This window comes from Dreissena polymorpha, chromosome 14, assembly GCF_020536995.1.
Source record: "Dreissena polymorpha isolate Duluth1 chromosome 14, UMN_Dpol_1.0, whole genome shotgun sequence".
Taxonomy (NCBI): Eukaryota; Metazoa; Mollusca; class Bivalvia; order Myida; family Dreissenidae; genus Dreissena; species Dreissena polymorpha.
In genome coordinates, this window is record NC_068368.1 from 55,600,074 (window position 1) to 55,613,435 (window position 13,362).

Consider the following 13,362-nt stretch of genomic DNA (forward strand, 5'->3'; position numbering starts at 1 on the left):
TCTTCAATTTTAACTAGTACGCATTTTGCATGATATGTCATAAGTAAAAACAGCTATAAGAGATCTACCAAAACAATAAGCTTCAAAAGACAATTATGAAAAGACACCGGACTTTTATCATATTAGATTGAAGTAAGATAAGCTGATTATAAACAATTCCTAACAATGTGATGTTTTAACACGCAGTTCAATGTAACCGTTTATTAAAGGAAACGCATTTGGCAAAAATTCGCTCCCAATTATTGTTTCTCATATGATATATGATTTTTGAAAAATTCTATAAAATCATATGCATGTAAATTTTCTTGTACGTGATATGTTCTTAATGGTTTAATTATTACTTTTGCTAAACCAAGCCACAGGCAAGAGAATATTATTTGTTGGAGATTACATAACTTTAAAGTACATAATTTGTTATCAAATTCACAGATACTCTTTTAAAGAATAACACAATTGCATGTGATGTTGTGTTGAAAAAAAACAAAAAAAACACGAGCTACGTTTTTGCTTCCAGTGCGATTTGAAGTCCCCCGGCAGATATTTTGGAGAAAACAAGGCCCATAACTTGGCCATAAATCAATCGACCAGAACGAAAATCACCCTTCATCTGTAAGTCATGTTCGTAGGCTCAAATACCAAATATGCTCAATACCTGAAAGCATTGCCGATAAAAACTCAGAAAAAAGTACAAAGCCCATAACTAGGACAAAAATCAATGGACCGGAACGATTTTAAACTTTGTCTGTAGCTTATGTAGGTAGACAAACATACCAGAAAATAAGTTCATTATCTGAAAGCGTTGGTTAAAAACCCCTCCGGAAAACGGTTATTATAGAAAAATATAATTCCAAGGCCCATAACTTTGCCATAAATCAATGGAGAGGAACACATTTCACACTTCATCTGTAGGCTGTTAAGGTAGACTAACATACCAAAAATTTCAGCTCAATATCTGAATGTGCATCGTCGGAATGGAGCGTAACGTAATGAATAGACCGGGGGTGTCCGACGATGTTGAATGTGTTGCGTAAAAACATCCGGAAAACAGTAGTTATATTAAAAAGTTATGTCCAATGCCCATAACTTCGCCAAAAATCAATGTACCAGAACGAATTTCACGCTTCATCTGTAGGTCATGTAGGTAGACTCGCGTACACAAAAAGCAGCTAAATATGTAAAAGCGTTGCATAAAAACCCGTCGGAAAAACGGTTATTATAAAGAAAAAAATCCAAAGTCCGTTAATTAATCACAAATCAATGGACCGGAACAAATTTCACTCTTCATTCGTAAGGCGTTTATATACAGACTAGCATACCAAAAAACCCAGCTCAATATCTGAAAGCATTGCATAAAAACATGCGGAAAACGGTTTGTATAGAGACCATTTATATATTCCACTTTTGTCTAAAATCTCTATGCCTTTTACTTTCAATGGATAAAAGCTGATTATATACCTTGGAAAAGAATATAACTCAAAATATATAACTACCATGTTAGATGATAATTGTACCTGACACACGATAAATACAAAATTTCTCCCTTTAAAGCTTGTTACTTCCAGATGCAAAACTTTATATCAGGCCAAGGGCAATAACTTCGCCAAAAAGCAAATGACAGGAGCGAGTTTCAAACTTCATCGTAGATTCAAAGCGCTGAAGGCACTGCAGTTGTTCGCTGTTTTCGTCCTTGATAAGCTTGTGCGCATTGCACAGGCTAATCAGTGTGCACAGGCTAATCTTATTTGACGTGCATTAAGCCCCGGTTTGCCGGAAAGCAGCCAATATGTACAGATTTCAATGATAAACACTAGACTGGCCAATGTCGACTTACAAGCTGGTATATAACCTCACTGCCAGATGGTATATACACACACTGCTAGAGCAGAATCATTTGTCGTCTGCTACAGACAGGCAGCGGTTATCGTTCCTTGCAGAGTGGGTTGTGGTTCTTACCGTACTTAAGGCTTCTAAGCACATACTGATTTGCAAAATATGCTCTGTAAATTAAGCTGGCCGCTAACGCGACCAACTAAAAACTGTCATGTGTACATGTATGAAAGGAAAAGATTAACCTGTTAACATTTCTTCAAGTATTGCTTTAGGTATCTGACATTCCCAGAATAATTGTTCTAAAGTTTCCTCATTGTGTTTGAACAATGAACATAATGGATGATCTGTATTTTTTATTGTCTGCAAAAGACTATTTGTTCCAAGTATCATGTGAATTAATCTGTATTGGAACCACTGCACATAGTTGGATATTAAAAAAGGGGTAGCTACAATATGCAATTACATTCGTTTTCATTAATAAAAGTATTCAGTTTGTGTACACCTTTTTACTTTAAGAAGTTGTAATAATGGGGGAACAAAAGGTTTTATAATGTGTTTGGTATGACAAAATATATAATATTTTTTCATAAATTTATCTATTGCTCTTGTCATCCGGTATCATTAATGAAATTTATGTTCAAATTGTACATTCTATGTAATCATCAACAGACATAAAGGTTCCTATTTAAAATTATCTCCTACACATCGAATTCCAGCAACGAGCCATGACTTAAACAAAAACTTGTGTTTCCTATCAATATACTTGGATAATACAAATGGACAATAGAAGAAAATTTCTATATTTTCTACCCAAAAGGGGTTTGACATTATGTTAGATGTATAAACATATCCCCATTCTGAATACATGGTTTTATAAATATCATGCGTTAAATGTGTCTCTTGCAAACAGTATATATAAGCATTTTAATCTTTTAGGTTATTAAAAACGTTTAGCATCTTTAATTGCCCATTTAGTCATTTGGTAAAAATAGGTTAAATAATGCAAAATTAAATCCCATGCCTTTAATTGTAATATAAGTAAGCATGGTCATTCTACTGAAAAGATGTCTACACCATAAGACAATAAAGAAAACAAAATATGGGTTTACGAATTCCATTGAAATAACCAAATACAATGTAAATTGAAAAGGCAAAAACAACAACAACAAAACGACTGGTCCACACAAGAGAAATACAAAAGTGGGCACTTTCGTACGGTAGAAAATACAAACAATTCAGAATAACTAACATCGAGTCGAAATAAAACACGTGTGAAGAGTTATAATAAAAGAAATGTGGGATATATAGTTATTGATTGTGCATTTACTTAAACAGGTTTCCTACATTTTATCTTATTTACTAGGAAACAACATGTATACAGATACAGAGGGAAGAAAAAAGGAGAATAACGTGTATTTAAATTTTGAATTGGAATAATGTTATGAACATAATTTGTATTCGCCATCAATAACGAGTATCCTATACGTGGCTAAAATTGTTAAACGCTTCCCGCAAAAACAAAAAAGAAGCAGAATAAAAAAAAAATCACTTGTAAAATTGAAAACGAGTATTCATAATAAAAACATGGTTAGGTACTCTAATGTGCATTTAAATTCCTGTGTATGTTCCCTTCTTATAAACCATAATTACTGCGATTAAACAGTTATAATTGTGTTCTTCCTCATTAACAAGAATCCCAATTGACTGTTGTCTCCATTTAAGGGTATGGCTAACATAGCTAATCTTATTATCAACCAAATCAAAGAAACTGACAGGGTTCATTTTAAAAGTATATGTTTTGTAATTTTAAGTTTTTGTGCGTGTATGATTTTGTCAGTTTCAGAGATTTACATTTAAAACAATCATAAGGAAGATAATATAATACGTACTGGCATTTACAAAGGTCGCTGATAAACAAACACTATATCATATACAGGGATTTGCTACTGGTATAATATTTATTTACATGCAATCATATCTTTCAACTGTATTGCAGGAGTTTCTATGCGTGTGTGCTTTTTCATGTTCAAGTTTAATAGCATAAAATATTCAAACTTTTTGATGTATGTACTTGTTATAGAACATCCGAGTGAAAGTGCTTCATCCTCATGGAAATATCAAAGGAAACCAATATCTGTGTCAAGAACGGTTGTATCCTTTAGTTTTCATACAGTTCCATCGTTGTATCCTTTAGTATCCAGACAGTTACTTCGTTATATCATTTAGTGTCAATACAGTCCCATCAGAATGCATCAAAACTTTGCCAATTTGCAATAATTAATTAGTTGTTTTCGCACCAAACATTAATTAATATCAAAGCCCTATGCCTATTTTAAGGTTTTCTTGTTTTCCTTATTCAAAAACCTGTCTTTTTGCAACCACGACAAAAACAAAACAAACGAAGGTTGTTACCAACGAATGTTGATAGGGTCGTTTACTTATTCTGATCAGTATAGAAACCCTGGATTTCTTATACCTTTTTATAGAACTGAACAAGTCTCGTGAACATGTCAATTCCTGACTGCAGAATTTCTTGTCCATGCAACAATCCTTAAGTGAATATACATCGTATTATTTGGCTAGTGAATACAATCTACTCTTGATATTGTCAGTTTATATTAACTGGACAAAACCACTGGGTGAACGCCATTATTAACAAGAAGTTTTGCTTAATTACTCTATATAAACATATTTTCCTTGTTTTGGAGTGTATTTTGTATTCATGTATAGATTGTTAAACTGCGGATTGTACAGAAAACTGTGTTGTTTCCAATAAAAAGCACATTACATAACAACTAAAATAAAAGTGGGAAACAACTCGTGGTTGAAGCAAAACTAAACTAGAAATGGCGCGACAGAGGCCGACACGTATCGCCACGCCGCATGTTTGACCCAGGGGCGCCCCAGAGTTGGTCATGGGGCCATGCATAGTTGAGATTGACCGTATTGTCATAAGATATGTTCAGTATCAATTCGAAGTAAATTAGTGTAGAAATGAAGAAGTTAATGTAAAATAACCTAAAACAAATTAGTGAAAATCTCTGACCCGGCCCCAACCCCCATATCTTTTGACCCAGGGGTCAGATCAAAATTCCAAATAGTGCACCGTCGCACATATGCTGATAGCTACCATGTGTGTAAGTTTCAAGTTTCTAGTGCTAATAGTGTAGGAGGAGATAGTGGCCAGTACGGACGGACGGACGGGCGGCGGAGATAACCAAATAACCCCCACTTTTTCTCCGAAAAGCGTGGGGTTAATAAAAAACTGCTTTGTGGCTCTTACACATCCATCCACAACGTCCCTCTGTTTAATACATGCTACGGGTAATGTGTCCTAACACCGCTAGCATTTTGTCAACATCCGGGTTTAAACATCCAAATTACTGTCGCGTATTAATAATGTATCGTTATCAACTAGAAAATTAATTAATGTTGTGTCCACACCCATGGGAGTGGGCATATAGAAGTGCACGTCGGTGCATTGTTCGCGCGTATCTTCAGGAGTGTTGCCGATGGAATCACATGCACTCGGCATAAGTTGCTTCCCCCCAACAGCTGCTACCCCCCCCCCTCCAAAAAAACTCAAAATGGTCCATTAGTTATATAAATATCGAAACAAAAATGTTAATCGAAAAAATATATGTTTACTTATACTTTAATATAGGAAGAAGAAGGAAGTACAAAAATCGACTTACTTTTGTTGTTTTGATATTTTGTATAACAGATGGACAATTTTGAGGGTTTTGGGAGGGGGTAGCAGCGGAGCAACTAATGCCGAATGCTTGTTGATGGTATGATGAAAACTATATACATATATATTCAACATGAAAACCTCCATATTTTGGTTCTAATGCTTTCAAACTTACCATTGTTGTGGTTCATTTAAGGAAAACAAAATAAATTGGTTAAATTTTAAATTGCCACGCGTAACTCATTACAGACGGTCCTTACAGATACCTTTTTAACTTCGCACGTGTGTCGAACGTAGCTCCACAAGGTATTGGTAATGAAATTCTACAAACATATTTATCAATATTGCGATTCGGATTTTTTGCTTCAATGTTATAAAAGCCTTTCTTTAAAAAATGCATAGTTCAAGGTGTGACACGCGTCACTCAATAACAACTGTTGCTAGAATTATGAAACTTCACAAGCATAATCATCATCATGCCACCAAAGTATTTTGGTTCATTTTCGAAATTTGAGGAGATTTTCTGAGGATTCGTAACACTCATTGCTTTAGTCTGAGGACAAAACACACAATATTCAACTCTCATTATTTTCTTCCATAACTGAGTCTTTTTCAAACTATAGGAAAAAACGATGTTAGTACGCCAACACAACAGCGCTTTGCACCTACACTATTTTCTCGCGTCCGTAGTATATTATGGTTAAAAAAAATACAACGGTTGTGTACGAAACTTCGTATTGATGCACAGAGGTGAAATGCATAGCTCTGAGATAAATTATTTGACTAAACAAACAGTTGTGAAGTAAAAACTAGTGTATAAAAACTTTGTAATAAAATAATAAGCCGCATTTGATGAATTAATTATAAATACGTTGTTTCATATACATATGTATATAACGTTCCCAAATGCAAACGACAAGCCCAGCTCTGTTCGAGTCCTGTTGCCACATGCGAATTTATCGTTTTATTGATGAAAAGTTAAAGTGGGATATCTTTTCCTGAAGAAGTTTTATCTCTTTCATCTCCTACAACGTCTTTTAAATGCACACCCGTATACGTATCCTCGAGTGTGCCGTACTGAGGAAGATCGATGCCACCACGCATGCGTAGGTCGGTAAAATGGCTATCCTGTATGTAGAAAATCAACTATGTAAGGTTAGTTTACATATGATGCCCATAGGGTCTAACTATGAAACGGTCAACTTTCAATGTCCTTTCTTGCATTCTCTATACATCAGATTGTACTAGCCTAGCTTCAATATTAAAATAAATATATTTTCTTTTGCAAATTTGTAATAGAAGGTACATCATGCTACATCTGAATAACAATATTTGCCTTAATGCGGGTACCTTGATATAGTATTGTGATTCTGAAGTTCAATTTAAATAGAAGCACAGTGCCTCAAACAACGCGCCTCAAAACGTTCATCTATCAACGTATTCCCAACGATATGCACCGAAATGTTGCAGATGCGCATAGGGTATATTGAATAACCACAACAGACATGGGTGGCACCGTGCAATAGCTAAATTGCGTTTGCGCCACGAAAGAACAAGAACTCTTTAAAAATAGACATTTCTTTGGAATATACAACGAAGGTATACACAGTGATTTAGTGGAATGCAGCCCTTTCAAAATAGAATGCGTCTGCAACTGAAAACAGTATTCGGTCGATTAAAATCAAAAGAGCCAGTTTGGTCCTTCATCGGTAGCCTGAGTTCAATGTACAAGTTTTGTCTTAAATGGTGACACTGTTTTCAATAACACCTGATCAACAATCACAACTGTCATAGATATTGTCAAAATGAACATGATGACCAAGTTTCAGCGAGATAAAATAATAAATTTAGTTCCTGTATTGGTAATTATATTTTTATAAACAAAGACCTGGTGATCAATATTTGGGCGCCTTTGACAAAGATATGCACTTGGCCTAGATATTATCAAGGTTAACGCCCTGACCAAGTTTCATTGAGATCTAGTTAAAATCAAGTTTCGAAAAGAATTACATGGTTCTCCTAGGATTAAACCCGATTTAACTTAAAGACACACCACACGTAACCCACATTCGAACGCAGTCTCTCGATATTGACAATTTAAACATTCTGACGAAGTTGTATGGAGAATGAGTCACACATGCGGTAACTAGAGTGGTAACAATATGTTTCTATGGTTAAAATGTGTAACCTAGTTTTTACACGCAGGAAACTCAGATCCAAATTTAGCCTATTGTGAAGGAAAAAATTCTGATCAATTTTCGTGAACTTGAAATGACAAATACGATCTCTAGAGTAGTTACGAGCTAGCTTAATACTGACGACAGACGACGGACGCATACGGATGCCGGAAATAGAGTGACCACAGTAGCTCTCCGAGCTCATGTTTGATAAAAGTTGTGTGACGATCGTTGTAATAATTATCCCATTTATGCCTAGTGGACTCGCCCATCCTTCTATATTTTAATTCAATTTATTTCCAAAAATTAGGGATGTCTAGTATATTTATTTTTATATTTAGAATATTTCTTACAGAAATCCCTTTAAGCAAACAGCACATCATGCGGCGTCTCATCTGGGTCTTCGCTGTTTGCCAAGGCTTTTTTTCTAGACGCTATGCATAAATGGGTAAATTGAATTACCGGTACTTCGAGGTATAAATAAGCAGATTTATATAAAAACTTGCCTGTTGGTGTCGGTTTCGTGTGTGTCCATTTCTTCTAAAACAAAAATACATAGCAATTAATACGTTTATGGTAAGCATTATTTTATAACTGTTACCTAAATGCTTGAAAAGCACTTGCAGGCATTTATACTGAGCTAATATTTGCTATGAAAACACAACCTCTTGGATAGTATCTCATAATATGTCATTGTTAACGGTTTACGCATGCATGGTTCGAAAGTACATGGAAGTGCGGAATCTAGTTTGACGAAAAAATGCATTAATTAATGAACTCGTCTAATGAGTAAACATTCATTATAAATGTAATATTATTATGCAATCATGACTTTGAAAGTACATGGAAGTGCGGAATCTAGTTTGACGAAACAAATAGCATATTTATCAACTCGTCTATTCAGAAGACAATTATTATAAATCTAATAGTAGAAATATGCAAATTCTGAAAAAAATATGTTTGGGTACAACTCATACTTGCCATAAACGATAGTAGCAACATACGTTTAAATAAATTCTGTGTAAATAAACGTAATTTAAAATATTGTGTAAGACGAAGGAGTTATGCCATTAAATAGGCATTCGGCATTTTAATTAATGTCATAAATATACAACAGCGGGGCAATGCTGATTGGAACCGTGGTTTTTCAGATAATTGATTTTCGCTTCCTTCTTATTAACGCGATGTGCTGTGTTTGTATGGGCTAAATAAAATAGTTATTTGCCTCTGTGAATACATATAATAGTTCGATCATAACATATACTCATTAAAATCGTTCACAATCATGTTCATATCTAGAATATATATGACTATACCATATTTTATCTTTATAATCTTATTTAAACAAATATGCCAATTTAAAAAGTTATACTATATAACTGTGTTGATTAGTTTACATTCACTTTTGCATGAATATTTTCGCTTTACATTTGAATTCAACGTTCCCGCTGCCTACTATTAGTATGACGAATTTAGACAAAAACTTATTTAAGACAGCTACGCCAAAATTAACTCTGAGCAACACTTTTACTCGAACGTTGTACAACGATACACCATGGTTAGAAACCTTATATTAATATTTTTATCAATAAAAATAGAAATGCAATATATCTCAAATATATTGACTGAACCAGGAATACTTACATTTTATAAGCTAGCACAATTATCACAAGGCACAGGATGCCAAACAATACGCCCGCTATCGTTCCTGCCTGATTGTCCAGACTATCGACGTACATCGTGTCTTCTGGATTTTGAAACGAAGTATTGACCATCGTAACAGTTTCTTCTGTGGACATTTCATAACCAATTGTGGAAGAACTGTTGCATTTTATGTCTGTCCTATTAAGTGCAGGCGATGTCGCAAATGGGGATGATGCTAGAGGCGTGGTGTTTGCAAAAGACGTGTGGTTCGATTGAGTTGACGTTGAAAGATCTTGAGATGTCCATGCGACTCCGGTGAGCCAAACAGTCAACATATAATTTTGAACATCAATAGGCAGGTCTAAACGGGATACATGTGCCTTTATTTCCGTTAAAGGCATGAAAAAGGGCGGACATGGCACGTGGCTTTTAAACCAATTTGTTACTGCCACCATGTTATCACACCTCATTCGTGTTTGGTTGAAGATGTCATTGGACGTAAAATATGACATACATGTCATTAGATTGGTTAGCATCGCCATTGTGATTCCCTGAAAAAAGGTATCGAAACATAATTAACGTTTCTCGATATCTGTTCTTCACGTATATGACTCTTAATAAGAACAGTTATGTCTTCCTTTTGGTTTCCTTTTTCGGTCAAATTCGTGTCATTATTATGTCAAATTTGTAAGATTTTCAAATATGTGTGCTCAGTTCCATCTAATTACATCTATTCGTTTTTGTCAACTTAAAAAAAATGAATAAATAATTGGGAAAACTGTTGTTGTTGTTTTTTTCGTTGGTTAAACAGATTGTTTAGAATTATGATTCATAAATTTAATTGGCTCTTATAGTTATCGCATATTATAGATACATTTGTATAGACTAATTGAATAGATATATGTGTCATTAAACATCCATAAACACTTTGGCCCACCTATTTACCCTTTTTTCGAAAATATAAATTGCTAAATTGAAAGGTAAACTGTAAACGGATTTTAACGCAAGTCTTTTGCACGCGCTTTAATGAAAAACCAGCTGTTTACCAATAGCAGATGATTCACCATCTGAAACATTCCCCATACTTCAAACCAGACTACACGGCGTAGATAAAATCCCACATTTATTTACCAATTACTCCGACATAAACATGCAATAAGCTTATAATATATTCGTGCGAGTAGTATTAGTATGTGCGTACCAAATCGGAGATAAGTCACCATGCATTTTGTATATGATCAAGAAACAAGTAATCTCCGTCGATCTTGTTTTTCGAAATAATGATAAACAATTCATTCCAAGTGGAATATATATATGTGTGTGTGTGTGTGTGTGTGTGTGTGTGTGTGTGTGTGTGTGTGTGTGTGTGTGTGTGTGTGTGTGTGTGTGTGTGTGTGTGTGTGTGTGTGTGTGTGTGTGTGTGTGTGTGTGTGTGTGTGTGTGTGTGTGTGTGTGTGTGTGTGTGTGTGTGTGTGTGTGTGTGTGTGTGTGTGTGTGTGTGTGTGTGTGTGTGTGTGTGTGTGTGTGTGTGTGTGTGTGTGTGTGTGTGTGTGTGTGTGTGTGTGTGTGTGTTGTGTGTGTGTGCGTGCGTGCGTGCGTGCGTGCGTGCGTGCGTGCGTGCGTGCGTGCGTGCGTGCGTGCGTGCGTGCGTGCGTGCGTGCGTGCGTGTGTGTGTGTAAAGATATATTATTTAACAGCTAAATACAAGTACAGTAAACAAAATATGTTTACATGTAAACACAGGTTACAATATTTAGACGATATATAAATGTTACCTTGAACGATGTGGCATCAAATGCAATCAATAATCTAGTTTAAAACACACTAAGTTAGCGTCTTCCTCCAAAGTATATTCCATGGAACGCAGCATCATTTATTATGCAGCATTTGCGAAGTTACCCTTACTTCGTTTCTTCTAAGCCATCTGAGATCAATCCAAAGTGGGAGGAGATTTACTGAAAACACTTCAGTACAGCATCATTCAATGCAGGCGAACTCTTATGCTATCCCTTATCGTGTAGTTACATTGCTTATAAACATTATCACCGTGCTGATTATTTATGATTAAAGATATTATGCTACTATTTAATAAGGCATCGACAGTGTTTATATTTCTACACAATATATTATTGTCTTAATTCATACAAAATAACAATATCGATGTGTTGTATTTTTAGACATCCTTCTTCACAGCAGCTTACGGAATCGAATGCGCTTATCAGTCTGCGGCAAAGCAATTAAATCAAAAAATTTCCTCTGCATCAAATATTGCAAAGTATATAACTCCCTTTCGCACATAAATAGCATAAGACATGCCCCGTGCATGACATTAAATATTCTTGTACTTTAAAGTTTACATTATCATTATAATATATGCAAGTTGTTAAAGGCACTTGTTCACATATTGTCGATTGACAATATTCTACATTTCTTCACAGATTCCAAAAATAACTAACACTTAACATGACGCAGCGAAATGACAAAATAACGAAACCTCCACTAAAAATACAATATGTTATTTAAGTTTAATTAATCAAATCGCGTAAGTTCATATTTTCAGCTTTAAATAAAAACTAGCTTGTGGGGATATTCACGACACTTTGGTATAAAATGTTGACATAATCACTGATATAGGAATCATGCATGTAAATAAAATTCTCTAAAATTAAGCTTCTAGGAAATTCATTAAAATTTGATGCACAACACCCGAGTGAAAACATGTGCTTCGCTGGCTTTAGACAGATTGATGGAAATATTGTAGTTCTTAATGTTTCATCAGATGCGTGTAGATGTGTAAAATAGTTTATTTTATTTGTATTCTGAGAATCAGTCGATGGATGAAGGAGACAATTAAATGAGACAATCGAGCACTGTTTTTATTTGTAAGCGTTAGCTCACAAATAATGTAGAGGCAATTTTGCAAATCAGTATGGGCTTAACTACGCTAGGAACCGTAACCCGTGACTGCCTGTGTGGATAACTGCAGTAAAATTAAGCAGACGACGAATGCTAAAAGCGTCTGCTCTAACCACCGCATCTGCCTGTTTATAGTTCCCACTGATACACTACATAGTGTGTATGTATTCAAAAGTATTTAACAGCTTGTAAGACAAACGTTGGCCAGTCTAGTGTTTATCATTGAAATCTGTACATATTGGCTGCTTTCAGGGAAAACGGGGCTTAATGCATGTCAAATAAGATTAGCCTGTGCACACTGATTAGCTGTATCAATGATTTGGAAAGAACCCATCTCGACCTGTGCTTTAAGACACACTGTTTATAAATTTCAATTGGTTGTGGTCATTTCAAACTTGCGATATAAAAAGCTATAACATAATTTTGACAACTGAGTTGCGTCTAAGATTATACAACAGCGAACAAAGTCAGTACCTTCAGCGCTTTGATTAAAAATGACATAACTTCGGCTTGCCTAAGAACAATATGGACTGTCCGGAACCAAACACGAATTTTAAAATTGTATACTAGTTTGGCATGTACAAATATTGAACACAGGATCATTGTGCTATCTCACTCACAAACAGTAACCCTTTGCCCTTGATCAGTCTTGAGTACGGTTGGATGTCTTAAGAGAAGTTTCCATCTGTGAGACAATAACATACGTCCCATTCAATAACTAAACAATACGAATAGATAGAACATTATACGTACAACACAATATAAGTTGTACATGTATATGCTTCAATATTGCAATGTAAAAATGATCGGTCATAGTTTGCTCAATATGTTAGCCCAAGGTTATTTGTACAATGAATTGAAGTAAAGTGTTTGAAATATGCAAAGATTTGATGTGGATCGAATTACAAATTTCGCATATCAATCCGAAGCTAATAGAAATAAAGTGAAAGTTAATTACCCTTCGTCAGCAGAAGAGGAATCCCTATATACGATGCGGTCCTTGAATTATTGCAGGAGCCGATTGTCAAAAGTAACACTAAATGCACTAGAGAATATTCACTCACACACAACAAACGCATATACATTTACAAAACTGGGTTATCA

General features: G+C 35.0%; 1 protein-coding gene across 2 annotated transcripts; it reads right to left on the reverse strand.

Annotated features, from left to right (window-relative positions):
* Positions 1 to 6,194: 6,194 nt before the first annotated feature.
* Positions 6,195 to 13,309, reverse strand: LOC127858823 (uncharacterized). 2 transcript variants are annotated; one of them, XM_052396113.1, is made up of 5 exons: positions 13,217 to 13,309; positions 11,118 to 11,297; positions 9,343 to 9,893; positions 8,205 to 8,238; positions 6,200 to 6,649 (listed from the first exon to the last, which is right to left on the reverse strand). In XM_052396113.1, exons 3-5 carry the CDS (start codon positions 9,882 to 9,884, stop codon positions 6,500 to 6,502), a joined length of 726 nt encoding a protein of 241 aa, XP_052252073.1. In that variant the 5' UTR covers positions 9,885 to 9,893; positions 11,118 to 11,297; positions 13,217 to 13,309; the 3' UTR covers positions 6,200 to 6,499. The 2 variants fall into 2 exon arrangements, with proteins under 2 accessions (XP_052252074.1, XP_052252073.1); XM_052396114.1 differs by lacking the exon at positions 13,217 to 13,309 and having other exon boundaries at positions 6,195 to 6,649; positions 8,205 to 8,235; positions 11,118 to 11,490.
* Positions 13,310 to 13,362: the final 53 nt, after the last annotated feature.

What these genes read in the sequence shown, in the direction of transcription:
- LOC127858823 (XM_052396113.1), bottom strand. Translation starts at nt 9,884, where the DNA reads ATGGCGATGCTAACCAATCTAATGACATGTATGTCATATTTTACGTCC. An exon ending in ATTGTGCTAGCTTATAAAAT is followed by an intron (nt 8,239 to 9,342) that starts GTAAGTATTCCT and finishes TTTTTGTTTTAG; the next exon opens with AAGAAATGGACACACACGAA. An exon ending in CACGAAACCGACACCAACAG is followed by an intron (nt 6,650 to 8,204) that starts GCAAGTTTTTAT and finishes TTCTACATACAG; the next exon opens with GATAGCCATTTTACCGACCT.